The sequence below is a fragment of the Salvelinus namaycush genome, chromosome 8, assembly GCF_016432855.1.
Source record: "Salvelinus namaycush isolate Seneca chromosome 8, SaNama_1.0, whole genome shotgun sequence".
In the NCBI taxonomy this organism is placed as follows: domain Eukaryota; kingdom Metazoa; phylum Chordata; class Actinopteri; order Salmoniformes; family Salmonidae; genus Salvelinus; species Salvelinus namaycush.
This window is the reverse complement of record NC_052314.1, coordinates 47,351,849-47,379,542: the sequence shown is the minus strand read 5'-3', so window position 1 is coordinate 47,379,542 and position 27,694 is coordinate 47,351,849. Positions and strand designations below refer to the sequence as shown.

Below are 27,694 nucleotides of genomic sequence, written 5' to 3'. Positions count from 1 at the left end.
GGCTTGGCGATAATAAGCAACCTTAAAGAAGAAAGGGTCTAAATCATCTGACCCAAATGTTTTTTGGGGGTCAAGTTTAAGGAGCTCCTTTAGCACCTTGGACTCAGTGACCGCCTGCAGGGAGAAACTTTGTAGCGGGTAGAGGAAAAAGAGGGAGGCGCATCGGGACTAGTCGCATTAGAAGGGGTGGGAGATGAGGAAATGTTGGACGGGCAAGAAGGCATGGCTGAGTCAAATAGGAATCCTGACTTAATGAAGTGGTGAGAGCTCAGCCATGTGCTTCTTGTCAGTAACAACCACATCATCAACTTTAAGTGACATGGGCAGGTGTGAGGAGGGTTTATTCTCCAGGTCTTTAACCGTTTTCCAGAACTTTTCCAGGGTAAGACCCACAGAGAGAACTGCTCCTTAAAGCAACTAACTTTGGCCTTCCGGATAGACTGAGGGCCCTTATTTGTTGGATCTTGATCAAATACAGTTCCAAAGCAGCACAATCGTAAGCTGAATCAATCTGGTAGCCTCTTAAACTAGTCTAACATACCAGCTGACAGTCTTATAGGCCGATGTCCATTCTCTTCTTACATTGGCAGATTATATTTTTTTTTTAATAATGATGAATTGGCCGGTGGTTAATGGTCAACGTGTCAACAAACATGTTACCCTTTTACACAAATACATGAATGAATCACCTATCAGACCCACTTTAATACAAAGCAGCATACATTTATTTGAACATATTTACAACTTCTCACTATCCAGTTATTTACATGATTTAAAACACATATGACATGAAAGTACAGAACATCATGATCACACCTATGGCACAGGGAAAATGTTTGTTTTTGTGTTTTGTGAGATGGCTCCGTGAAAAGTACAACCTACATGCAGCCCCCAAGAAAATCAAAAAGTCCGTTTTTACAAAATATGTGATATTCTTACTCTATACCCCAAATAGGGCCAGATTTACTTAGAGTGTGCACCAGTGGAGGCTGCTGAGGGTAGGACGGCTCAAAATAATGGCTGGAATGGAGTGGTATCAAATGTGTTTGATACCATTCCATTTACTCCATTCCAGTTGATACCATTCCATTCACTCCATTCCAGCCATTATTATGATCCATCCTTCCCTCAGCAGCCTCCATTGGTGTGCACCAATCGACTGTTTGCACCTATTAGTTCAATCACATGAAGAAATTTGTTGTTTTATTCTAATGAAAATATTGCCTTAGGAAATAAGGGCCACAGCGTCTAATGTAGCTTTTGCACGTCTTTTGAGGATCTAGATTTGAGAACAGAGGTCACTTCAATACATGGTTGTGGTCACCTCCATTTCAATTCAGAAAGTTTATTGAAATTCAAAATAGCACTTGTAAAGTCTTGAATTGTTAGTCATGTCATTCTAAATTGAAATGGTTTTGACCACAACCCTACTTCAATCAATACAATGTGGTCTCACATAGATGTAATACAAATATCTCAGTTCCCTCTTAAAATCTGCTGGTGAGAGTGCAAATGTCGTCTGCTTCCAGAAAGCTAACCAGCTGGTGATGTGCTGTGTGCCCGCCAAGAACATTAGGTTGGTGAATATCAGAGAAGTCTCATCCAAGCAGGCAAAACTGGTTGCAATGTCATTTTGATGACATGGTCAGGTTTCATAAGTAAGTTTTGTTATTGTCTTTTTATTTACATTTTATTCATTTAGCAGACACTCTTACCCAGAGCAATTTAGAAGAGCAGTTAGGGTTATACTTTTCACTTAGTCGGCTCAGGATTCGAACCAGTGACCTTTCAGTTACTGGCCTAAACGCTCTTAACCGCTAAGCTACCTGCTGACCCTATTGGGTTGTAATCTGACCAAATAACAACCAAAATATTACTCTTTCCCATGACCTCTTGATGTCATCATGAAAAAATATGTCTTTGCCTGGTTATACTGTAACAGAGACCGTTCGGTTGCATCTGGAAATATGAAGTCTCAACCATACAACCACAAAATGATGCCATTAAGACGACATTTGCCAAATTTTTGCCTCATGGGATTCTTCTGTTGAAAAAATTCGGACAAAACAGAGAAATAAACTAATAACAGCTAAAAGTCAATCAAAATTCAGTAAAGAACCTAGTTGGGTTTTGATACCTCACCTTTATGGGGCAACTGTTATAAATTGAACACAACACTGAAATACAACACTTGTGGCTGAAATAGAGTTAGTTCATGGTTCTTGCTAGTCTTCTTATTGCTAGTCAATAGACAGGATGTGTGTGGTATTAGCAAAACGAATACTCTTTAAAACTTGTTCCCTCTTTAGAAACTGAAACACTTAATTACGAGACTCAAACTTCATGAAGCATAGATGAATTCTGCCATGACATGACACCAAGCACATTACCTAATGATAGTTCATCATGTCACTTTATGACCAACGACATCACAAAACACAGTCATTAATTTAAATGTAACTTACTAAAGATCCCAAATTGCTGCATGATATTGTAATGTCATGCAATACTGTGTGAAGTGTCACAAATTGGTTTAGGGACCTGTCCCAAAACCAATTTGTGACACTTCACACAGTATAGCATGACATTACAATACATGTTACTGCTACAGCTATGCAGGCTTTATAACACAGTGTGCAAAGTGCTACCCAGCCAATTCACTCCATACTGGTAATCTGACTTATACTGTACAATACATCAGACATTATAACAATAAAGAATACAGGTAGGAGAACGAATGCCCTATGAATAGGCATGCAGCGCATTTACAGAACGACCTCAGCTCTATACTGTACATGACCAGAGCCATATAGATACATATGTATGGCTCCCTTATATACACATATGTATACATATGGCTTTGTACACGACCCTTCCAGGCAGTGTTTGACACTGCATCAGTGAGACATATAAAAACAAATTCTTACAAAAGTATTATATACAGAGCATAAAGGAAGCAGCGAGACTCTTCATTTTGTACATTTCTCAAGTGTCCTGATCGTCTCCCTTTAGAAGGTGGCAAAACTCAAGAGATCTGCATGGGAGATACGAAATCAAATCAATATTTCATTTAAATGTATGGATTAAAATATTTCATTTAAATGTATGGATGAAAGATGCAGGTCAAAGTATGGTAGTTAATCTTAAGGACATATATTTCAATCAAGAGAATACTACAATCGTAGCAGGGAGGACTTCTTTCACTGTTATTTATCAACTATAGTTTTATTGGTTCCCTGGTCTTTAATAGATGAGATTAAAAAGATTCTGGAGTCTAGAACGATTGTAGAACAAGCGTAAAGGGGCTTACCTTCGTTACAACCTTTTGTTTGCTTGAGATGTTTCAGGTAAACAAACTGATGTGTGACGGGGAAAGAGAGGAAAGTGAAAATAAATTAAAAGTGCACTCACCAAATCCTGGATTTATAATCCTGGTTGTATTTAAATGTTTTTTCAATACCTCATCTCTAAGCAGAGTGATTCAACAAAACGTCAACAGAATTTCATCCCTTAGCACTGGCTATGACCACTAGGTGGCATAACTATACTGAAACCACACTTTTTTGTTGGGTTTAAAGGAAAACTCCACCCCAAAATATGTAACTTTCAAAATACAGAACTCTGCAGCATCATATGATTCAAAATGCATCATACAGGCCAGATTTTTGTATTTTTAAAGTTACATATGTTGAAAACTTGATTGCTGACATGCAAAACATTTTGGGGACTATATCATCAATGGACTAATGAAACAAATACCAAAATATAGTTTTGGGGTGGAGTTTTCCTTTAACATGGAAGTAATTTTTTTTGATAAGTATATAAGTTTTTAAATAATCAATTGGGGTTCTTACCAACTCTCTCTCACTACTTCAATGTCGCTCACTAGATTCTGTGCTAAACAGATCCCAAAAATCTGAAAAAGGGCACAAAGATTAGGTGAGACATCTCTACTTTTGAACGGCTACTGTGGTGATAGATCTAGTTGATTTCAGTGTTTCATGGTCAGTTTTATGATCAGCAATAGTTTGTTTAATGTCTAAATTCTAGTCTCAGACAATAGCCTAAGTCATCATTTAGTATCATTTTGGTTGGCAGGTAGCCTAGTGGTCAGCGCTTTGGACCAGTAACCGAAAGGTTGCTAGATCGAATCCCCGAGCTGACAAGGTAAAAATCTGTTGTTCTGACCCTGAACAAGGCAGTTAACCTACTGTTCCTAGGCCATTATTGTAAATAAGAATTTGTTCTTAACTGACTTGCCTAGTAAAATTAAAAATTAAAAAATAGTAGCAAGTAAAATTCACAAGCATAGTCAGCTATGAACATAAAAAGCAGAGATAAACAATGTTTCAAGACATCTTAAGAAATTGATCATTGACACCACTATCAAATTTAAAAAAACCTGTCCATTTCAAGTTACAGTCCATTCCCGCGACAAGTCAGAGAAAACACGATGTTGAAAGTACAACCACTTAAAGCTACATTCTGGGATTTGAAAAAACAACAAAAGGGTTGTTTTGTTTTATTATACATCTGAGGGATGGGGGTTGGGAAATGTAACCCCTCTCAAATTCATAGACAGCACTCTAGATGTAAGGTCTGACAGTCCATGACATCTACATGATAGTTTCAACCATATATGTCGTTAGTTCACATTCTTCGTGTTTGTAAACAATGGAATAATGAAACCTTGGAGGGGATTCAACCCATAGAACGTTGTCGACAATGTACCTTTTAAAGCCAATGTTACCGCATACGTGGAGATCGCATCCAAGGTAAACATGGCAGATGTCGGCTCTATTGGAAATGATCTGAATATGTCAAGTGCTCCATAACGCAGCTTTGGATTGATTTCCGTCCCTTATATTTTGCATTATGGTGAAGACAGACAGTTGTGCTAAACTCATGAGGCATTTATAAGTTATACATATACAGTGAGCTATATCAATGTGTAAAATATCAAGAATTTAAATGACCATTGAACAGCTTCTCAAATCCCAGGCTTTAGCTTTAAAACCAAAATGCACTGAAAGCAGACACAGGTAAAACCAGAGTTCATACTCCGGTGTATTTGGGGATTATGTATCAGACATTTGTTCCCAACCTGTAGTAAAGCAATTCCTATGAAGATCCCTGCCACCACTGTCAGGTTGTCTTGAAGCCACTTCTCAAACTGAGGCACACAGCCTTTGATGTAGATAAAGGTCATCTGCTCCGAGTCCTAACACAGCAGAGACAAAACAAAACAAAACAATGACCTTTAATGCTAACATTTTTATCTTACAGTCCATAATTTAATTGGTATTTACTCTGTTATCAAGTGTAGCTCAGTTGGTTAGAGCATGACGCTACCACCACATATACAAAAAACAGTTACTATACTAGAAGTCGCTTTGGATAACAGCGTCTGCTAAATGGCATAGCTACTTTAAAGTATTGTTATATTATTATGTGAATTGTACATCAGGTTAATCATGCTTCAGTAGCCTAGATGTTAAATGTCAGCTTTTGTTAGCCACCTTATTAGTCAGCTCAAGTGTTTTCGCGGGCACTATAGGGTGAAGTTTCTCCTACATGTAGATATAGATCTAGGATCAGCTTCCCCTCCCCAATCCTAAATGTAAAACTGACCAAAGATCAGCGTGTAGGGGCAACTTCACCCTGACTTGCATGCCATATACAGTGAGCTCCAAAGGTATTGAGACAGTGACACATTTCACAACATTTGTTGTTTTGAATTGTGAATAAGGATGAGTGAGAAAGTTACAGATGAAAAAATATGCGTCTGTAACTTTGTCACTCATCATTATTCACGATTCATTAAGGATTATCTGTACTCATGGTAGCATCCACATTAATGTAGAAGTGTTAAGAAACATATTATATTCTTATTAACAATAAAAGTGACTCCAAAATGACCAAATACATTATTTACCATTAATTTCTATTGGGCACAAAAGGATCTGAAACACAACCAAAACAAACAGCAAAATCATCCAACAAGTGTTTAGACCACAAGCTTGATGTAATCATTGCGTGGCAATCATTGCGTGGCATGTAAACATCTACTGGCATCCATGCATAGCCTACAAGCCACTGATGCAGACCTTAGGAACATCTACACTTTAAAAAGTCTAAGAAATCCATGTACTATAGCCTACACCATCACAATAAATCCATTATTTATTTTATACCAGTCTAAAGAAACATGATATGAAGAAAATGTAGTGTGTTTCAGAAGAACAGAATAGCATACTCTGAGTTGTCCTTATCTGGCTTATCTTATTTTATCTGGCTTATCTGGCTATGCCATATGGCTGTGGGCTACACTAGTTCATTTAGCAGACATGATTTGCTTTGAATTCCGTGGCATTATTTTAGATCATTTTATATAGTATGAAGATAGCTGAATAAAATAGAAAGGATATTTTCTCCAAATTATTTGGGGGAGTGCGCTATTCTGTGTTGAGAGGTTAATAAAGAAACAGGTACTCCTATATGCTTAATTTAGAGTTATTTATGTAACTTTAGTTGTGAAACAAACATTGGGCTATATGTTTAGATTTTTAAAACATTCTAAGGCTGCATAATGCGACTCTAATGATGATTTGAAAGGCATGAGCTCTGTTTTGTTTTTTGCACAGGCTGTACACACTTCATCAGTCTTTCAAAATTTGACAAGCACTGGATAATGCATCAAATTTCATGGCGGCATACTTTTTGTGTGGCTATAATGCCCCCTAAACAAATCCATGCCTTTTGCGACCAGTAGCTGTTGTGTCCTTGGGCTGAATATAATAATTATAATTCCCTTCTCCCAGCTGGGCGCTCCGAAGAACCTCTCACTCTCTGTCACCTGATCGGGTCTTTCTCACAGGCTACAAGTGAAGACCGACACATCGGGGACGCAACTGTCCTTCTTATCTAACTCCGAAGCGCAAATTGAAGATATTGTAAGAACTGTCCACATTTACTTTTGTCAATCAACAAGAGAAGTAGGCCTAACGAACAGCAAACGCACAACCTACTATCCCCCATAGAACAAAAGTTGACCTATTCTATTCTGTGCAGGAAATAAATATTCCCAGCATAGTCTGGGACAGTTGTGGGATGCGATAGATCCCAAATTAATTAATATCCCAAACACTAGCATCAAAAAACCTTTTTAAGTAATGACGCAACAGATCAGAACGTTTAACTTAAAATGTTGCTAAACTATTAGGCTATTTCTTCACATTATAAGCTCAGCAATGCGCCATGGCATTAGGCTATACGTGCAAATGTTCCATTAACAGGAAAACACCATCCTCAAACGTGACTGCAAATGCGATTATGCATGTAATGCTTTTATTATAAATGTGTATTTTAAATGGTTAAAATTATATTGAAACTCAAACTTGATACTCACTCGCTGCATATGTATGCCAGTTAGGCTCTACACATGTTGTAAATCAGATTAATGAGCTTAACTTTAAGAAGTTATATGGCCACTTGAGTTGTGATACTGTCACGACCGTCGTATGAATAATTGGACCAAGGCGCAGCGTGAGTAGAGTTCCACATTTTAATGATAATGAAACTTCCAAAACAACAAAGATATAATGATCGTGAAATACGTAGCGCACATAGGCACTCATACAAAACAATATCCCCCATAGCAGGTGGGAAAAAGGACACACTAAGTATGATCCCCAATTAGAGGTAACGATTATCAGCTGCCTCCAATTGGGAACCATACACACACACCAACATAGAAATATAATACCTAGAAACCCCCCTAATCACACCCCGACCCACTACACCACAGAGAACCCCGAGGGCTCTCAATGGTCAGGGCGTGACAGATACAAACGTTGGGCTATATGTTTCGATTTTTTATATATTCTAAGGCTGTATGATGCGACCCTAATGATGATTTGAAAAAATGCCTAGAATTTCCCGGCAGCAAATATATCATTCACAAGGGATAGCCTAATATTGTCAACCATCAGACTATTCTTGATTTAATCTTGTCTTTACATATACTAAATAATATATGTGTGAATTCTTATTTATTTAGAATGGACCATTATCATGCACCTGTCTCGAAGCAGGGGCAGGAGAAAAAAATACATGTCATCTATGCACTTAAATAGCGAATGGAGGATGCTATTCCCATTGTTAATCTTCATGCCATCCTGTTGTAAAGAGAAGCAATGTGCTTAATATTAGAAAAGTTGAGAAATAAATATAGTAGGCATAGCTTATAGAAAGCTGATGGGATCCTCCTCTTTTTAATAGAGGCCATCACTCTGTTTTCTCACGCAATTGCATAGCCTATAAAAATGTAGCACAACATGAGCTCATGGGTTCTCGTGAAGTGTTTGATTAGATATTCGATAACATTTGCATTGGTGTCAGAGTGATTAGAGGGACAATAGAGTGCTGAGTACCAGGCAATTAGCCAGTTTGGTAGGCTACTAATGACCATCAACAGCCTCAGAGCTTGAAGAAGCCTAATTACCATGACTAAACGGTCACGTGGAATTTGACTGCCATCATGACTCATGACCGCCGGTATGGCGGTAATTACGGTCACCATAACAGCCCTAGTCACAATACTTTTTGGTCCCCCTAAAATGGGTGGACTATGTACAAATCGTGCTGCAATTTTTAAACGGTTCCCCCGATATGAATAAAAATACCATCAAATTAAGCTGACAATCTGCACTTTTAACCAAAAATGTTTGTATCATTTCAAATCCAAAGTGCTGGAGTACAGAGCCAAAACAACAAAACATTTGTCACTGTCCCAATACTCTTGGAGCTTACTGTATCTCACCAACTGGCCATTCCATGAACATCCTGCAGTTCCCCGTGTCCTTTTGTTGAAATACCTTCCCTGAACTGAATCTTATCAAAACAGTCTCCAAATTTATGCTTTTCAGTTTGAGGGTAATGTTTGGAAAATAAATACACCCCTTCCTTACATTACTCTCTCTCCCATGGTACTTGGCCAAAAGCACATTTCTCCACCATGAGTAATTCCAGGCAACCCATAGTACTGAGGGAACCAGCTGTTGTTAAATGGGGGCTGGGAGAGTGGTGATGGACTGTGAGACCAGTGTTGTGACTTAGACTTGGGTGGAGTGCAGTAAGAATTACCTCATCTAGCTCAACCAACCTGCCAATGGCTAATGGGAAACAGTTTTCTACGATTCCTATTTCGCAATTCCACTGTTTTATTCTGAGGGCTGCCTTTTGATGAAACAACCCATCCCCATGCTGTAGAAAAAGCTCCCAGAGCTTGCTTCCAAGTGAACAGACTGCCGTAATGTTGGATTCTGGGGCTGTTTGTATCAAGTGTCTCGGAGTAGGAGTGCTGATCTAGGATCAAGTCCCCCCTTTCCATGTAATATTATTCATTTTGATCCAAGAGGCAAGACAGCAGGTCTCTGAAGAACGTTTTCCCCTATACTACTCAGGCATTGCACCAGCCTCACTGTGTCGGCTCAACACTAATAACAGCAACTTTCGAATTAGAATATAGGTGCAGACTCTTGGATTAAGTACTTCACAGCATTTCCAGGAATCTCAAATAAGTTACTGTTGGGAAATAACATATTTTCTGCAATAAGAACGATTCAACTCACCGCTTTAGCCCGAATGTCGTAGCCACACTGGGTGTTAATGACATCCTCCTACAATATAAAAGAGAGGATATTTATAAACGGTATATTCACAGCATTTGCCTAATTGACTCAAAACCAAACCTGCGACAAGTTTGCAAACAGTAGATAGAAATGGATGTAGGGGCTGCTAAAACTGGGGTTGTTAATGAGCTTGATATAGGCATATATATTGACCTGTATAGTAAGCCAAACCATTAGTTATTTTTCAAATATCATGGATAATGTCAATGTCAAGGACTTAGATTTTGCACGTGCTTGTAGGCAAGGAAATGTCATTTGAAGAAACATGCCATCTGGTCTTGTTGCATGCTAAAATAAAAGAGATTTCATCATAAACATCTTCAAATAAGGTTCAGCTAGGGTTATGTAGCCTATTTGTGTGCTGTTTGGCTGTAGTATGAGTGAGTTCTGTGCAGCACAGGCTAGTTGTGTCCCTCCTTGTTTGTATTGTATGAGTATGATTTATGGTGACGTAAAGTTAGCCACTGTGAGACGTTAGCCCCTTAAAAAGGGACATGAGCTAAGATAGGACATTCTGTTCCGCAGCCTCTGAGAATTCTAAACACTGCGATCTGAATGCTGTAATCTAGCCAGTGCGTTTGACTTAGTCTACAACATGGCTTCTGACTAGGCAGAGAGAAACAACTAGGACGGTGTTGAGCTTTAACCTACTGACTCTGCTAAGTGTGTTCGCAGGCCACTTTACTATTTCAATTGTATTGGTATGAACTAATGCAATACGCTGGTGGCTGGACATTAGAATGGGGTATTTTATAACTGAAGTACTGACTGAACAACTCCAATAAAAGCTGTCTGTATTTCAGAAGATAGTGGGTATAGTTCAGTGAAGTGAGAGAACACGTACTGCGGGGTCTTTGGTGCAGCATGAAAAGGGGACTCCGCACTTCTCGCGACTTGGGTTGGAATCAGTGCAGTTGAAGTAGATGTTCAAGTTCCAGTCGTCTGCCCCAAAGGCGCCACAACACTCCCACTGGAAAGGCCAAAGAGACAGAACAACATCCTTTTTAGACATCAACAACGTCTTATGCTGAGCTTAGACAAGGAACGCAAAAACCGTCATACCAGTCAGACAAGAAAGCAAGAAAGAGAGTGACCGCAAAAGCAAGCTAGCGCAACGGTATGAGTTGCTATGGTGATTTCAGTAAACAAACTTTGCAAATCAACATCAGGTAGGAAACAAAGCTATGGCACACACCAAAAGTTGAAATATTTGAACTCTGGCGGCAAGTTTCGCCTCAACAGCATTTACCGTCATGCTCTCATTGAAAACAATGACATCCGGTTTGCAATCAACCTTGTACCATATAAACGCAGCATTACTGAGAGGTAAACATTGCATTCAGTAACACACATAATTGAATTGCTACTAGCATCACAGTGGCTGTGGCCCTTACATTACTTTCCATTAACCTAGGTAGTTGTCAATCCACATAGACAGTTTTATGTGCATTTGGTTATTTAGCTAGCTAGGTAATGCTAGCCAGAAGCTTCTGAAAATAACTAGACCAATAACCCATACATGCTGTTAAAAACTGTGAGAGTTGATTCACAACATGTTCATTTGTATTTTTTGTGAATTATATATTCCAAGGCCATTAAAGTCACATGTGGAAATATTTCAGGTGCACCCAGTGGTGTAGTGGTGCCTGAAGAAGTGGGTATACATTTCCCAAATGGCCCACCCTTGAAGGAAAGGTCTGAAAAAGTTTATGCTTAAAACCTTTTCTCAATAGGGGGTGCTGTTTTCACTTTGTAAAAATTTCGTTCCCAAATTAAACTGCCTCGTACTCAATTCTTGCTCGTACAATATGCATATTATTATTACTATTGGATAGAAAACACTCTCTAGTTTCTAAAACCGTTTGAATTATATCTGTGAGTAAAACAGAACTCGAGTTGGAGCAAACTTCCTGTGAGGAAGTGAGAAATCTGAAATAAGGCAGGCTGTTCTAGGGTCAGTTTATTAATTTGCATGTCTTCTATTGGTCGAGATGCACTGCATACGCCTTCCCCTAGATGTCAGCAAATAGGGAGAATTGGAATGGAGTTGCTAGGCAGATCTGAGGCCATATAAGGGCTCTTGGAACCGGGGGTGCACTCTTTTCAACTTTCGCCATGACGCAAGACAGACCTCAGGATGGCGTTCTGGAAAGCTCCCGTTATAGGCCTTAGATATATCCGGCTCTGATTTTATTCGATATAGGTGTTAAGAACGTCATAATGTAGTTATTTTAAACCGAGTTATATCATTTTATATCAGTATATTGCGATTTTCGGAATTTTCTTTGTGCTGCGCTATAGTGAGTTGGGCACGTCTTCGCCACATGGCTAATGTTTACTGCTAATTCCAAAGTTGAAGGCGACAATCTACAACCGAGCAACGATTCTTCTGGACAAAGGACAACTTGCCCAAGATTCTGATGAAAGCTCATCAAAAAGTAAGAACTATTTATGATGTTAATTCGTTGTTCTGTTGAAAAATGTAAAACTCCTATTCCGCCATTAATTTCGGTGCGGTCTCGCTTTAACGCACGCTGTATGTCGTAGTAACGTTAATTTTAAAAATCTAACACAGCGGTTGCATTAAGAACTAATGTATCTTTCATTTGCTGTCCAACCTGTATTTTTTAGTCAAGTTTATGATTAGTTACTGATTAGATTAGGTGTCTCTCCCAAGATTTCTCCCGACATTTTGTTTGCATTTTGGCTACTATTCATATTGTATAACCACGATTTGTGCCGGTAAATATGCACATTTTCGAACAAACTCTATATGTATTGTGTAATATGATGTTATAGGACTGTCATCTGAAGAAGTTTGAGAAGGTTAGTGAAAAAATTAATATCTTTTGCTGGTTTATTCGTTATCGCTATTGTTGGCTTGAATCAATGCTGTTGTGTGGTTGGCTATTGTAGTAAGCTAATATAATGCTATATTGTGTTTTCGCTGTAAAACACTTAAAAAATCTGAAATATTGGCTGGATTCACAAGATCTTTGTCTTTCATTTGCTGTACGCTGTGTATTTTTCATAAATGTTTTATGATGAGTATTTAGGTAATTCACGTTGGTCTCTGTAGTTATTCTAGTTGCTTTGGTGAGAGTTGTGATGGTGGCTGCAATGTAAAACTATGATTTATACCTGAAATATGCACATTTTTCTAACAAAACATATGCTATACAATAAATATGTTATCAGACTGTCATCTGATGAAGTTGTTTCTTGGTTAGTGACTATTTATATCTTTATTTGGTCGAAATTGTGATAGCTACCTATGCAGGAAAAAAATGGTGGGAAAAAAAAAGTTGTGTCTTTTGCTATCGTGGTTAGCTAATAGAAATACATATTGTGTCTTCCCTGTAAAACATTTTAAAAATCAGAAATTATGGCTGGATTCACAAGATGTGTATCTTTCATCTGGTGTCTTGGACTTGTGATTTAATGATATTTAGATGCTAGTATTTACTTGTGACGCTATGCTAGGCTATGCTAGTCAGCTTTTTTACTGATGGGGGTGCTCCCGGATCCGGGATTGTGATGAAGTAGAAGTTAAAAAAATGAATAAAAAAATTACGCTATAAAGTGCCTTCAGAAAGTATTCATACCCCTTGACTTGTTCCACTTATTTTTCACCCATCTACATACAAAGTGAAAACATGTTTTTTGAAAAATGTGTAAATTGATTGAAAATTAAATGCCTAATTTACGTAAGTATTCACAACCCCTGAGTCAATACATGTTAGAATCACCTTTGGGAGCGATTACAGCTGTGAGTCTCTCAGAGCTTAGCACACCTGCATTGTACAATATATATCATTTTTTATCAAGCACTATCAATTTGGTTGTTGATCATTCCTAGACAGCCATTTTCAACTCTTGCTATAGATTTTTTCAAGCTGATTTAAGTCAAAACTGTAACTAGGCCACTCAGGAACATTCAATGTCGTCTTGGTAAGCAACTCCAGTGTATGGCCTTGTGTTTTGGTTCTTTTCCTGCTGAAAGGTGAATTTGTCTCCCAGTGTCTGTTGGAAAGCAGACTGAACCAGGTTTTCCTCTAGGATTTTGCCTGTGCTTTGCTCTATTCTGTTTCTTTTTATCCTAAAAAACTCACTAGTCCTTGCCGATGACAAGCATATCCATAACTTGATACAGCCACCACCATGCTTGAAAATATGAAGAGTGGTACTCGTGATGTGTTGGATTTTCCCCAAACATAATGTTTTGTATTCAGGACATTAAGTTAATATCTTAGGCACATTATTTTTGCAGTTTTACTTAAGTACCTTATTGCAAACAGGATGCATGTTTTGTATTATGTGTATTCTGTACAGGCTTCCTTCTTTTCACTTTGTAATTTAGGTTAGTATTGTGGAGTAACTACAATGTTGTTGATGCATCCTCAGTTTTCACCTATCACAGTCATTAAACTATGTAACTGTTTTAAAGTCACCATTCAGCCTCATGGTGAAATCCCTGAGCGTTTTCCTTCCTCTCTGACCACTGAGTTAGGAAGGACGCCTGTATCCTTGTAGTGGCTGGGTATATTGATACATCATCCAAAGTGTAATTAATAACTTCACCATGTTCAAAGGGATATTCAGTGTATTTTTTATTTGTATTTTTACCCATCTACCATTAGGTGGTCTCTTTGCAAGGCATTGGAAATCCTCCCTGGTCTTTGTGGTTGAATCTGTGTTTGAAATTCACTGCTCGACTGAGGGACCTTACAGATAATTGAATGTGACTTGTTCAGCAAATTTTTACTCCTGAACTTATTTAGGTTTGCCATTGAATACTTACTGACTAAAGACATTTCAGCTTTACATTTTTTATTAATTTGTACAAATTTATAAAAACATAATTCCACTTTGACATTTAGGGGTATTGTGTGTAGGCCAGTGACCCAAAATCTCAATTGAATTCATTTTAAATTCAGGCTGTAACACAGCAAAATGTGTACAAGTTTAAGGAGTGTGAATACTTTTTGAAGGCACTGTAGTTTTTTCTAGATTTTACTCTTAAAATCACACTTTAAAAAATAATAGTCCACAACAATGCTTAAACCATATCAGGAGACCATTTTTGATGTCAGTGAAAAATATACAAAATAGATTTTTTTCAACTGAACACGGGCAACAGACCATTTGGCTAGTGGTGTTTCTGTACTGTAGGCCTATGACAATGTAAGGAGCTGTTGGTGGACTTCAGGCCTCCATTAACATCGACGGGGCTGAAGTGGAGCAGGTCGAGAGTTTCAAGTTCCTTGGTGTCCACATCATCAACGAACTATCATGGTCCAAACACACCAAGACAGTTTCACAACTGGAGGGCAGGAGACTGAAAAGATTTGGCATGGGTCCCCAGATCCTCAAAAAGTTTTACAGCTGCACCATCGAGAGCATCCTGACCGGTTGCATCATCACCTGGTATGGCAACTGCTCGGGATCTGACTGTAAGGCGCTACAGAGGGTAGTGTGTACGGCCCAGTATATCACTGGGGGCAAACTTCCTCACATCCAGGACCTATATACTAGGCAGTGTCAGAGGAAGGCCCAAAAAATTGTCAAAAGACTCCAGTCACCCAAATCATAAACTTTTCTCTCTGCTACCGCACGGCAAGCGGTACCCGAGCACCAAGTCCAGGATCAAAAGGCTCCTTAACAGCTTCTACCCCCAAACCATCAGACTGCTGAACAATTAATCAAATGGCCACCTGGACTATTTACATTGCCCCCCCCCCAACCCCCCACTTTGTTTTTACACTGCTGCTACTCGCTGTTTATTATCTATGCATAGTCACTTTACAAATTACCTCACCTAACCTGTACCCCCGCACATTGACTCAGTACTTGTACCCCCTGTATATAGCCTCATTATTGTTATGTAATTTTCTTGTATTACTTTTTGACTTTATTATATTTAGTAAATGTTTTAACTCTATTTCTTGAGCTGCATTGTTGGTTAAGAGTTTGTAAAGCATTTCACAGTGTTGTATTCGGTGCGTGACAAATACAATTTGATTTGAATGTAGGTCCACAGTCAGCGGCGGCTCACCCATTAGGGCATTAGTGGCCGTGCCCCACTTGTGATTGGTCCACAAAAAATAAAAAAACTTGTGATAAAAAAGTTACACTATTTATATTTAAAAATATATATATGTAATTCATGGATTGGGTTTTAAATGCTCACAAAGTGTGGTAAATGTTCAAAACAAGCTGCTGAGCTACTCTGCCCCTCAGTGACTGCCAGCAGTAGCAGCTTCGCCTCTGTGGGCGCATAGGCCGTGCGAACATTGCTTGGATTGTTTTGCCAGCTATTTGCTATGAGGGGGAACTACCCCGGATTGTATTACAAAGCACTGGGTGTATCACAAAGCATGATCAATTTAATTAGCCAGCTACAGTAATTTTGAGAAACATTGAGAAATATTTTTATGTTTTCAAATTAACCAGTTATCTACCTTTAAAAATCAGCTAGCTAGCTAGCTAGCACCCATGCCAATTTCAGGTCTTTATAAATTCATATGAAAGTTAACTGGCTAGCGAATCATGCTTTGTGTTTTCACTTATTGCATCTGCATGCTTGTTGCGTTCTCCCTGGTGCACTTGTTTGTTTGTGAGCTGGCTGCTCATTCTAAATAGCATAATCTAATCTGTTCAAAACAGCGGCAGTGGTCATTCGGTTTTTGACATGCAAAAGTGAAATAGGTCTATTTATACTGTTGTTCAAATGCACAGATTGCTTCATACAGTATATATTTTCTAAGAAACTAACGGTAGTTAAAAACTGGGAATCATGTTTTTGTCATGCTCCTTTGTTGACAACTCCAACCACCTCGCGTCACTGATATACAGCCAATCAGCAGCCACCGCTGCCCACACTTTGCTTTAACAAATGCCCTCCCGATTGATACAAATCATCATGATATCATTCTGCCTACTTTGCAGTGAACATTTCATTGGGAAGGTTTATTGGGGTCTGAATTGCGCATCGCAAAGATTCAACCAAGACTCCGGACCAAACTTTTGTTGCCTTAGTTAACTTTTACTGATAGATATCATAAGTTGAAAGGACATAAAGCCATTTTTTTCATCAAATAATTGTTAAAATTCAAACAAATTTTGCTATTTGATTTTTAAGACCCCTTGAAGTAACAAAAAACAATATTAAAAAAGTATTTAATTAGCATTTGTATTTGGCCTTACTGCTATTAGCCCATACAAACTGTAACGATGTGCGGTGAGAGTCGGGAAGCAAGTTCAGGGAGTGAGTGTTTTAATAAATAAACACAACATAATACAAAATAAGAAACACGGACAACGCACAGACATGACACAGAAACAATAACACCTGTGGAAGGAACCAAAAGGAGTGACATATATAGGGAAGGTAATCAGGGAAGTGATGGAGTCCAGTTGAGTGATCACGTGCAGGTGCGCGTAACGATGGTGACAGGTGTGCACCATTAAGAGCTGTCTGGTGAACAAGAGGGCGGAGAGGGAGCACACGTGACAGTACCCCCTCCCTGTAGCGCGGCTACAGCCGCAGGACGCCGACCAAAATGACAATCCCGGGGATCAGGAGCGGACCAGTCACCTCTGCTGAGGCGAGGGAAACCTGTCTGTCCGGCTGAGACGCGGGAGCATGGCGACCTAGAGCACCGGAGAGAGCAAACGTGACGGTACCCCCTCCCCGGCGCGTTCAGCTCCAGCCTCAGGACGCCAACCCAAGGGACGATCCCGGGAATCAGGAGCAGACCGGTCATCCCTGCTGATGCGCGGGAACCTGTCGCCGGCTGGGACGCGGGAACCTGACAGACCAGCTGAGGCAGGGGAGCCTGGCAATCCGGCTGAGGCACAAGAGCCTGACGAAGCAGGGGAGCCTGGCGATCCGGCAAAGGCTTAAAAGTCTGACGAGCTGGCTCAGGCAGTGGAACCTGGCAATCCGGCTGAGGCATGAGAGCCTGACGAGCTGGCGGAGGCAGGGAAGCCTGTAGCGGCCCCCGGACCCGACATCATTCCACCTGACACAAAAAAAAAACACTCCCTGATGCTTACCTTAGGTGAGGGGTTATTCTTGAACGATGTGCGCTGAGAGTTGGGAAGCAAGTTCAGGGAGTGAGTGTTTTAATAAATAAACACAACATAATACAAAATAAGAAACACGGACAACGCACAGACATGACACAGAAACAGAAACAATAACGCTTGGGGAAGGAACCAAAGGGAGTGACATATATAGGGAAGGTAATCAGGGAAGTGATGGAGTCCAGGTGAGTGATGACGCGCAGGTGCGCGTAATGATGGTGACAGGGGTGCACCATCACAAGCTGCCTGGTGACCTAGAGGCCGGAGAAGGAGCACACGTGACACAAACGCATTGAATAACAGATTCCCTAAATGGAACAACAGATAGTCCCAATCAAAAGGAAGTTTGTTCTGAAGTGTCTGTCCTGTATCTGAGATTTTTTTAAATCCTGATCTTTCTTATATTACATTTGTACATGTATTTTACCCCTTATTTTTGTCACTAAACAGTCTCCATATATAAACTCAGCAAAAAAAGAAATGTCCCTTTTTCAGGACCCTGTCTTTCAAAGATAATTCGTAAAATTCCAAATAACTTCACAGATCTTCATTGTAAAGGGTTTAAACACCGTTTCCAATGCTTGTTCAATGAACCATAAACAATTAATGAACATGCACCTGTGGAACAGTCGTTAAGACACTAACAGCTTACGACGGTAGGCAATTAAGGTCACAGTTATGAAAACTTAGGACACTAAAGAGGCCTTTCTACTAACTCTGAAAAACACCAAAACTAAGATGCCCAGGCTCCCTGCTCATCTGCGTGAACGTGCCTTAGGCATGCTGCAAGGAGGCACGAGGACTGCAGATGTGGCCAGGGCAATAAATTGCAATGTCCGTACTGTGAGACGCCTAAGACAGCGCTACAGGGAGACTCACCAGACATCACCGGCAACAACGTCGCCTATGGGCACAAACCCACCGTTACTGGACCAGACAGGGCTGTCAAAAAGTGCTCTCCACTGTCGAGTCGCGGTTTTGTCTCACCAGGTGTGATGGTCGGATTTGCGTTTATCGTCGAAGGAATGAGCGTTACACCGAGGCCTGTACTCTGGAGCAGGATCGATTTGGAGGTGGAGGGTCCGTCATGGTCTGGGGCGGTGTGTCACAGTATCATCGGACTGAGCTTGTTGTCATTGCAGGCAATCTCAACGCTGTGCGTTACAGGGAAGACATCCTCCTCCCTCATGTGGTACACTTCCTGCAGGCTCATCCTGACATGACCCTCCAGCATGACAATGCCAACAGCCATACTGCTCGTTCTGTGTGTGATTTCCTGCAAGACAGGCATGTGTTCTGCCATGGCCAGCGAAGAGCCCGGGTCTCAATCCCATTGAGCACGTCTGGGACCTTTTGGATCGAAGGGTGAGGGCTAGGGCCATTCCCCCCAGAAATGTCCGGGAACTTGTTCCAGAGTGCTCAGGACCTCAGACTAGGGTGAAGGTTCACCTTCCAACAGGACAACAACCTTAAGCACACAGCCAAGACAACGCAGGAATGGCTCTGGGACAAGTCTCTGAATGTCCTTGAGTGGCCCAACCAGAGCCCGGACTTGAACCCAATCGAACATCTCCGGAGAGGCCTGAAAATAGCTGTGGAGCGACATTCCCCATCCAACCTGACAGAGCTTGAGAGGATCTGCAGAGAAGAATGGGAGAAACTCCCCAAATACAGGTGTGCCACACTTGTAGCGTCATACCCAAGAAGACTCAAGGCTGTAATCGCTGCCAAGGATGCTTCAACAAAGTACTGAGTAAAGGGTTTGAAAACTTACAGTTGAAGTCGAAAGTTTACATACACCTTAGCCAAATACATTTAAACTCAGTTTCACAATTCCTGACATTTAATCCTTGTAAAAATTCCCTGTCTTAGGTCAGTTAGGATCACCACTTTATTTTAAGAATGTGAAATGTCAGAATAATAGTAGAGAGAATGATTTATTTCAGCTTTTATTTCTTTCATCACATTCCCAGTGGGTCAGAAGTTTACATACACTCAATTAGTATTTGGTAGCATTGCCTTTAAATTGTTTAACTTGGGTCATAACCTATCAGGTAGCCTTCCACAAGCTTCCCACAATAAGTTGGGTGAACATTTGCTAAATGTGTCATTATGGGTTAGTGTGTAGATGGATGAGGGAATTATAATTATTTTTTATCCATTTTAAAATAAGGCTGTAAAGTGACAAAATGTGGAAAAAGTAAAGGGTTCTGAACACTTTCCAAAGGCACTGTACCTGCGTATAGCCCCCAATACACCACTGGGTGCACCAGTACATTATTAATCTTATCACACAGAAAGACAGTTGTGAAAAGATAACTGCACTTACGTATTCTTGGGTGAAATCTATGAGATTCTGTAGGTCAATGTCATCCCGGTACGCCCGGATGTTGTTGTTGATGAAGAAGTTGAGCTGGTCCTTTATCCAGTCCTTGAAGACGAAGGCCAAGACTCCAGCTGTCAGCTCCAGGAAGAAGATGATCCCCAGGAACACAGAGAACTGGAACAGAGTGACATTGGCCAACACTTAATATGGGATACCCAGCAAGAAAAATTGGTTCAAATCACTTAATGATCAGGTTGTATACTGGTTGCGATAGGAGCTTTTGTAAATGTATTTTTATTATTATTTTTAAATTGTGTCCCATCTCCACTCTTTGGAGGACAAAAATAACTTTTCGTTTTTTTTGTTACATGTACATTCTACACACGTTTTACATAAATGGCACTTTTTTCACAGTAGTTACATAGCAAGAATATAGTTATTTGATATGCATTATATCTGGATAGATAATACTTAAACACATTCCGTATACATTATATATCGTGTTTTCAGTCATAACTATTATAGAATATGAGATTTTAAACCCACCCCTCAGCTACTCTCAGTCCATCCCACCTATCTCTGTAAACCACACTCTTATGATTTCCATGTGCCATATATTTTTCAACTGTGCTGTGACGTTTCACATAAATTCTGAACCTTTCTAATCACTTAGTATCTACAGATTGTAAATTAAAGATTAATATTTATAATAAAATTATTATTATATTGTTGACTGATTGCCTTTGGCTTTCCAAATCTCCCAACAGTGCTAAACGTCATTATAGCAACCAGAAAAAATGTCCTTTAACTGGTTGTTATCTGACCAGATTACAAACAAAATATGATGTCTTTCCCGGACTTGTGTCATGACGTGCCCTGGGTGGAGGATCATAGCCCCCCCCCCCCCCCCCCCCCCAGTTTTATGACTTAACGACAGGTCGTAAATCCCTGGAAGGGACCTCTCCCCCTTTGGACATGCAGTATGGGGAGAGGGGATTTCACAGTGGAACAAAGAGTTTCTCTTTGTTCAACTCCTAATCCCCAAAATTGGAGGATTAAACAATATTTCTATTTTTGAGAATATGGGAATGGTCTGCGGGTATTTAATGAACAAAGTTGTTTCATTTGGTGATCTCATGAAGGACAGGAAACACACATAACTGTATCTCTTAGTGTACATTTCCCGGCTGTCAGGTTTACATCTAAATATTGTGAAACATATGTGATTAAACATGAAACTATTTGTGGAAAGATGTAATGTGATGTTAACCTTCTAAATGAGAAAATATAGGTTTTCATATAGTTAACCACATCAATGGCCACACCCACGTGAGTATAGACATTACGTTGGCATCATGGACCGCCCTTTTCTCTGAAGTGTATAAAACCCACTCCTGATGAAATTCACATTAGACTAGAAAACATGCAGCTGAAGCTACAGTATGTGTGAAATTGGTTAAAACTACAAGACCAGAAGCCCATACCACACGGAGCATTGGCTACACGGCTGGAAATGGTTCAACTCTGAGACTATCGATCACTACAGAATAAGTGAGAAATTCTAGACAAACGAATTACTAGTCTGCAGCTAGAAATGACGTAAACCTAGAACGAGAATACCGACAACCGCAGAACAACATCTATTCTAACATTCCCGAATGGTATCTATACTAACCACCTACGACTTTGATCTTCAGGGAAATGCAACCAGAGACTTTTCTGTTGACTCTCTCCAGCAGATGGACCGGCGACCACAAAGAGAGACAGCAAGACATACACTCGTAAATATATGTAAATTGCTATTTATTTTCGAATGAGTGGTCGTTCATGTAAACTATTAGCAATTTCTAACTGTCTTCACATTTAATGATAGTCCAGACATGACACTTGGTTATGACATCATGAAAAAATGATGTGATCTCTACAACCAGCAAACCAGTTAACAGCCAGGACATGAAGTCATTATGTTTTCGCATTCCAACTTTTCCCCACTGGATAGAAGCATATCACAGTATATGAAACATGAACAAATACTACATATTTGTAGATAAAGCAACTGAACTTAAAAAACCCCAGAGCTAATCAACACTGCCAACCAAATATATTATGCAAACACATTAGTAATCACTGTTGTTGTTTTGAAGCTTTCTACTATCAGCTACCCCTTCCATCACCCAGTTCAAGAGAACCCGGGGGTGTAACCAAGCCATCAGAGAGAGAATGAATCTATTCTGGACCTCTAACAATTCATTGCCAATCCATTCAACATTGCATTGACATTTTCTAAGATGTTGCCTTGGTTTATAAGACTCAATATAAAGCTTTTTGTCATAAACCTAAACCTCCCTTTCATCTACACTCCTGGAAAAAAGGATTCTGAAAGGGTTCTTCGACTGTCCCCATAGGATAAAGCTTTTTGGTTTCAGGTAGAAGCCTTTTGAGTTCCATGTAAAACCCTCTGTGGAAAGGGTTCTAGATGGAACCAAAAAGGGTTCTACCTAGAACCAAAAAGGTTCTTCAAAGGGTTATCCTATGGGGACAGCCGAAAGAACCCTTTAAGGTTCTAGATAGCACCTTTTTTTCTAAGAGTGTACCATATTTATATCAAAGGCCCACCAATCCCCAGTGGGAAAAACAATTCTGGTTGTTAAACTGGTTTTCTGGTTGAGAAGTCATCATATAACCAGATTACAACCAAATGGTCTCTGTTACCCAAGGTCTCTTTCATGACGACATCAAGAAGTCATGGGAAAGATTTTGGTTGATATCTGTTCAACCATATTACGACCTGATAAAGACACCCTTTTCTGGTTGTTAAAAAGATGTTAACAAAACGTCCTTATACAAACTGACCTAACCATGACTTCATAAAAGACATCACAATGTAATAAAATACATAATTAAAGACATAATTGCGAGCAAAAATTCACCAGTCCAAACAAAACAAAAACAGACACTTGTTCCGTAAAGCTGTGTGCTCTGGTTTAGTACACACATTGTAGTGGACCTACAGTTGAAGTCGGAAGTTTACATACACCTTAGCCAAATACATTTAAACTCAGTTTTTCACAATTCCTGACATTTAATCCAAGTAAAAATTCCCTGTCTTAGGTCAGTTAGGATCACCACTTTATTTTAAGAATGTGAAATGTCAGAATAATAGTAGAGAGAATGATTTATTTCAGCTTTTATTTAATCACATTCCCAGTGGGTCAGAAGTTTACATACACTCAATTAGTATTTGGTAGCATTGCCTTTAAATTGTTTAACTTGGGTCAAACCTATCAGGTAGCCTTCCACAAGCTTCCCACAATAAGTTGGGTGAATTTTTTGGCCCATTCCTCCTGACAGAGCTGGTGTAACTGAGTCAGGTTTGTAGGCCTCCTTGCTCAAACACGACTTTTCAGTTCTGCTCACACATTTTCTATGGGATTGAGGTCAGGGCTTTGTGATGGCTACTCCAATACCTTGAATCGGTTGTCCTTAAGCCATTTTGCAGCAACTTTGGAAGTATGCTTGGGGTCATTGTCCATTTGGAAGACCCATTTGCGACCAAGCTTTAACTTCCTGACCGATGTCTTGAGATGTTGCCTCAAAATATCCACATCATTTCCCCCGCTCATGATGTTATCTATTTTGTGAAGTGCACCAGTCCCTCCTGCAGCAAAGCACCCCCACAACATGATGCTGCCACCCCTGTGCTTCACGGTTGGAAAGGTGTTCTTCGGCTTGCAAGCATCCCCCTTTTACCTCTAAACATAACGATGGTCATTATGGCCAAACAGTTCTATTTTTGTTTCATCAGACCGGAGGACATTTCTCCAAAAAATACGATCTTTGTCCCCATGTGCAGTTGCAAATCGTAGTCTGGCTTTATTATGGCGGTTTTGGAGCAGTGATTTCTTCCTTGCAGAGCGGCCTTTAAGGTTATGTCGATATAGGACTCGTTTTACTCTGGATATAGATACTTTTGTACCTGTTTCCTCCAGCATCTTCACAAGGTCCTTTGCTGTTGTTCTGGGATTGATTTGCACTTTTTGCACTAAGGTACGTTCATCTCTAGGAGACAGAACGCATCTTCTTCCTGAGCAGTATGACGGCTGCCCGGTCCCATGGTGTTTATACTTGCGTACTCTTGTTTGTACAGATGAACGTGGTACCTTCAGGCGTATGGAAATTGCTCCCGAGGATGAACCAGACTAGTGGAGGTCTGCAATTTTCTTCTGAGGTCTTAGCTGATTTCTTTTGATTTTCCCATGATGTCAAGCAAAGATGCACTGAGTTTGAAGGTAGGCCTTGAAATAAATCCACAGGTACACCTCCAATTGACTCAAATGATGTCAATTAGCCTATCAGAAGCTTCTAAAGCCATGACATCATTTTCTGGAATTGTCCAAGCTGTTTAAAGGCACAGTCAACTTAGTGTATGTAAACTTCTGACCCACTGGAATTGTGATACAGTGAATTATAAGTGAAATAATCTGTCTGTAAACAATTGTTGGAAAAATTCCTTGTGTCATGCACAAAGTAGATGTCCTAACCGACTTGCCAAAACTATAGTTTGTTAACAAGAAATTTGTGGAGTGGTTGAAAAACGAGTTTTAATGACTCTAACCTAAGTTTATGTAAACTTCCGACTTCAACTGTATAATTGCTTGGTAGGGTAGGGTTAAGTATTGACAGGGGGAGGAAAAATACTTCCAATGTTATGTCATATCAATGTAAAATATAATGGTCTCGAATAAAAAGGAGAACATACAAACTTGAGAAGGAAAGAGTTCTCCCTCAGTGCTCCGATGCAGCCGGCAAAGCCAAGGATAAACATAACTCCTCCCACCACCAGGAAGAGCCAGACGGGGTCAAAGCCCCCCAGGTCTGTGATGGACGAGATGTTGGAGAGCACACCCTGGAGAGAGAGAGAGAGAGAGACAGAGAGAGAGACAGAGAAAGAGAGATCACTAGATATAATTGACTCATGAAGAGTCAATTAGTCATGTTATTTATTCATAGTCAATCATGTCAACTGTTTTATAGAGTTTGAAACATGGAGCTTGAGCAATGGAGACCTTATTGGACATACAAAAATGATTCCACTCTAGGACTCTCATAACAAAGACATGAGCATTTTGGGCTCCCGAGTGGCACAGCTGTCTAAGGCACTGCATCTCAGTGCAAGAAATGTCACTACAGTCCCTAGTTCAAATCCAGGCTGAATCACATCCGGCCGTGACTGGGAGTCCCATAAGGCGGCGCACAATTGGCCCAGCGTCATCTGGGTTTGGTCGGGGGAGGCCGTCATTGTAAATAGGAATTTGTTCTTAACTGGCTTGGCTAGTTAAATAAAATAAAAAACATATACATGCATGCACGCACACATCCACACCAGGATATGTACACGCGCACACATATATGCATGACAGCTTGGAAATATGAGCCAAAAGAGGAGAAAACACAATGAAAAAATGGGTATCCCTAATAAATACAAATGAACCTGTGAATGTGTCCAATCCATTCAGGAGCCATTGTGAAGTCACGCCTCCCACTGGAAAACTCCAGTGTTTTCACTTTTTTTTTACAGAAATTATCGCAGTCAGGGCAGATGGATGTGGAACACTCTTTAACATGGGTCAGTCTCGTCATATACTTATAAACCTGTGATCTATTACCATGGCACATGATACTTCTTTATTGGTAGAACAGAAATAATAAATAACACTAGGATCTCTTCTGTAACACTTAAAGCCTGCAAGCATAATGCTTTATAACTTGTTATAAGCATGTATATGAGCCTTTATAATGTGTTATAAACAGGCTTATAATGTTGTAAGTCTATGTATGAACATTTCAACTGACTCAAATTGGCTGGTATTTAGTCTGGATCATTATTAAATAATTATAAGACATTATGCTCAAAAAGTCTTACAATGCATTATAACTGCATCATAATGCACTATACCTGCAGACACTTGCAATGTGTTTCGAATTCTTTGAGCAGTCAGCTAGCAGATTATTAGTTATCTAGAGGATACAGGACACCCAGGGATCTCAGCTGGACTCACCTTCTCGCTCCATGCCCAAAGCCCTATGCCAAGGAATGCCACTCCAAGTAACTGTGAACCACGAGAGAGCGAGTGAGAGAGAGAGAGAAAGAGAGAGAGAGAGAGAGAGAGAGAGAGAGAGAGAGAGAAAGAGAGAGAAGTATTTTAGATATGACTTATTAATATAAAACTAGAGCCATCCTCTCTGGCTTATCGACTGAGTTGTGGTTTAGCAAAGTTATTACACCATTAATCAACCATCAAGACATGAAAAATGTACACAGATATGCTGTACTGAATATTGTTGGGGTTAACATCAACCAATTATTGCTCATATGTAGGAGGATTTCTTTAATTTTTTTGCCAGGAATTTAGAACTGCCATAACTCTATGGAGTTGGACTAATACGCAAAATTGTATAACCCTGAAATAATGTGAGCAAAAATACTACAGCACAATAGCCTCCTGCATTTCCATCAATGCATACTACCAATACCTGTAAAAGCTATTGATGAGGGAAAAACTGTACAGGCATTTCATTAACTGGGTTATCATCTTGTGCTAAAGCACATGGACTGAACCACTGTTTATGTTGTCTGACACAATAGTCGTCACAGTATCCAGGACAAACCCTGAAACATACATGGCCCTAGTGTCGGAGGCTTTCTAGGGCCTCCTACACTAGGATCAATCTTTAAGCAATTTGAAAGCATAATAAAGGAAGCACAAGTTTTCTGCAGAGATACAGTTTGCTCTTTCAATGCTTTAATTTAAGAACAGGTAATCTGTGTTCCATGTATCTTAAATTATAACATTGTAAGTATGACATGGCCCTCAAACCTAAACCTTACACTTGCCTGTAGCTCTTCCCTGCCCTCAAGATGGTAAAATGGTTGAATAAATGACTCTGCAATAAAATGATATAAGACACTTATTTGATATGACGATGACCACAAGGGTTGGGAAAACAGCACAAACAGATCTTAGACCAGGCTAGATTAGGCCTTGACTAGTTCTGGACTAAAGAGCACTCTAAGGGCCAGTTTCCATGATACAGATTAAGCCTAGTGCTGGACTATAAACCATATTCAAATTGAGATTGTCCATTGAAAATGATTATTAGTCCAAGAGGCTTATATTCAGGAAACTGGCTCAGAATCTCCAAATAGAAAGCGCTTTTTAGTCCAGGACTAGGATTAATTGTGTCCAGTGAACCTGCCTATAGGTTTTATATCAATGGATCTACATCCTTACAACAGAAGTCATATATACGTGAATTAATATAGTGCACATCCATCCGTAACAATTAGATTTGCCTCACTGTATATTAGTGTGCTGTAGTGTACATTTAACCTGAAGTTCACTTCATCTGTCAAGTTATGCTGTACAAGATGTGAGGATCTACCGTATATGATAATAAATAATTAGCCCAAAATTATTATTATTATTTTTGTTGTTTTATAAGACAAGGATTCCATCAGTAGTCTACTGAATGTATAATCTAACCTATCAATCAGCACAGGAACATCTTACAATGGCAACAAATTGTA

The 27,694-nt window shown here is 39.8% G+C and overlaps 1 protein-coding gene across 2 annotated transcripts in view; it reads right to left on the bottom strand.

Annotated features, from left to right (window-relative positions):
* Nucleotides 1-436: 436 nt before the first annotated feature.
* Nucleotides 437-27,694, bottom strand: part of LOC120052756 (tetraspanin-5-like) — a 33,797-nt gene continuing 6,539 nt past the window's right edge. Inside the window, exons 2-10 of one of the 2 annotated variants that reach the window (XM_038999852.1) lie at nt 26,166-26,216; nt 24,866-25,012; nt 20,110-20,280; nt 10,537-10,662; nt 9,633-9,680; nt 5,105-5,221; nt 3,855-3,916; nt 3,311-3,356; nt 437-3,034 (exon numbers count right to left, since the gene is read on the bottom strand). In XM_038999852.1, coding sequence (XP_038855780.1) covers nt 3,344-3,356; nt 3,855-3,916; nt 5,105-5,221; nt 9,633-9,680; nt 10,537-10,662; nt 20,110-20,280; nt 24,866-25,012; nt 26,166-26,216 — 735 coding nt within the window. In that variant the 3' untranslated portion in view covers nt 437-3,034; nt 3,311-3,343. Of the gene's footprint in view, nt 3,035-3,310; nt 3,357-3,854; nt 3,917-4,292; nt 5,222-9,632; nt 9,681-10,536; nt 10,663-20,109; nt 20,281-24,865; nt 25,013-26,165; nt 26,217-27,694 lie in introns of those variants that run through there. The other variant, XM_038999850.1, reaches the window with a different exon arrangement.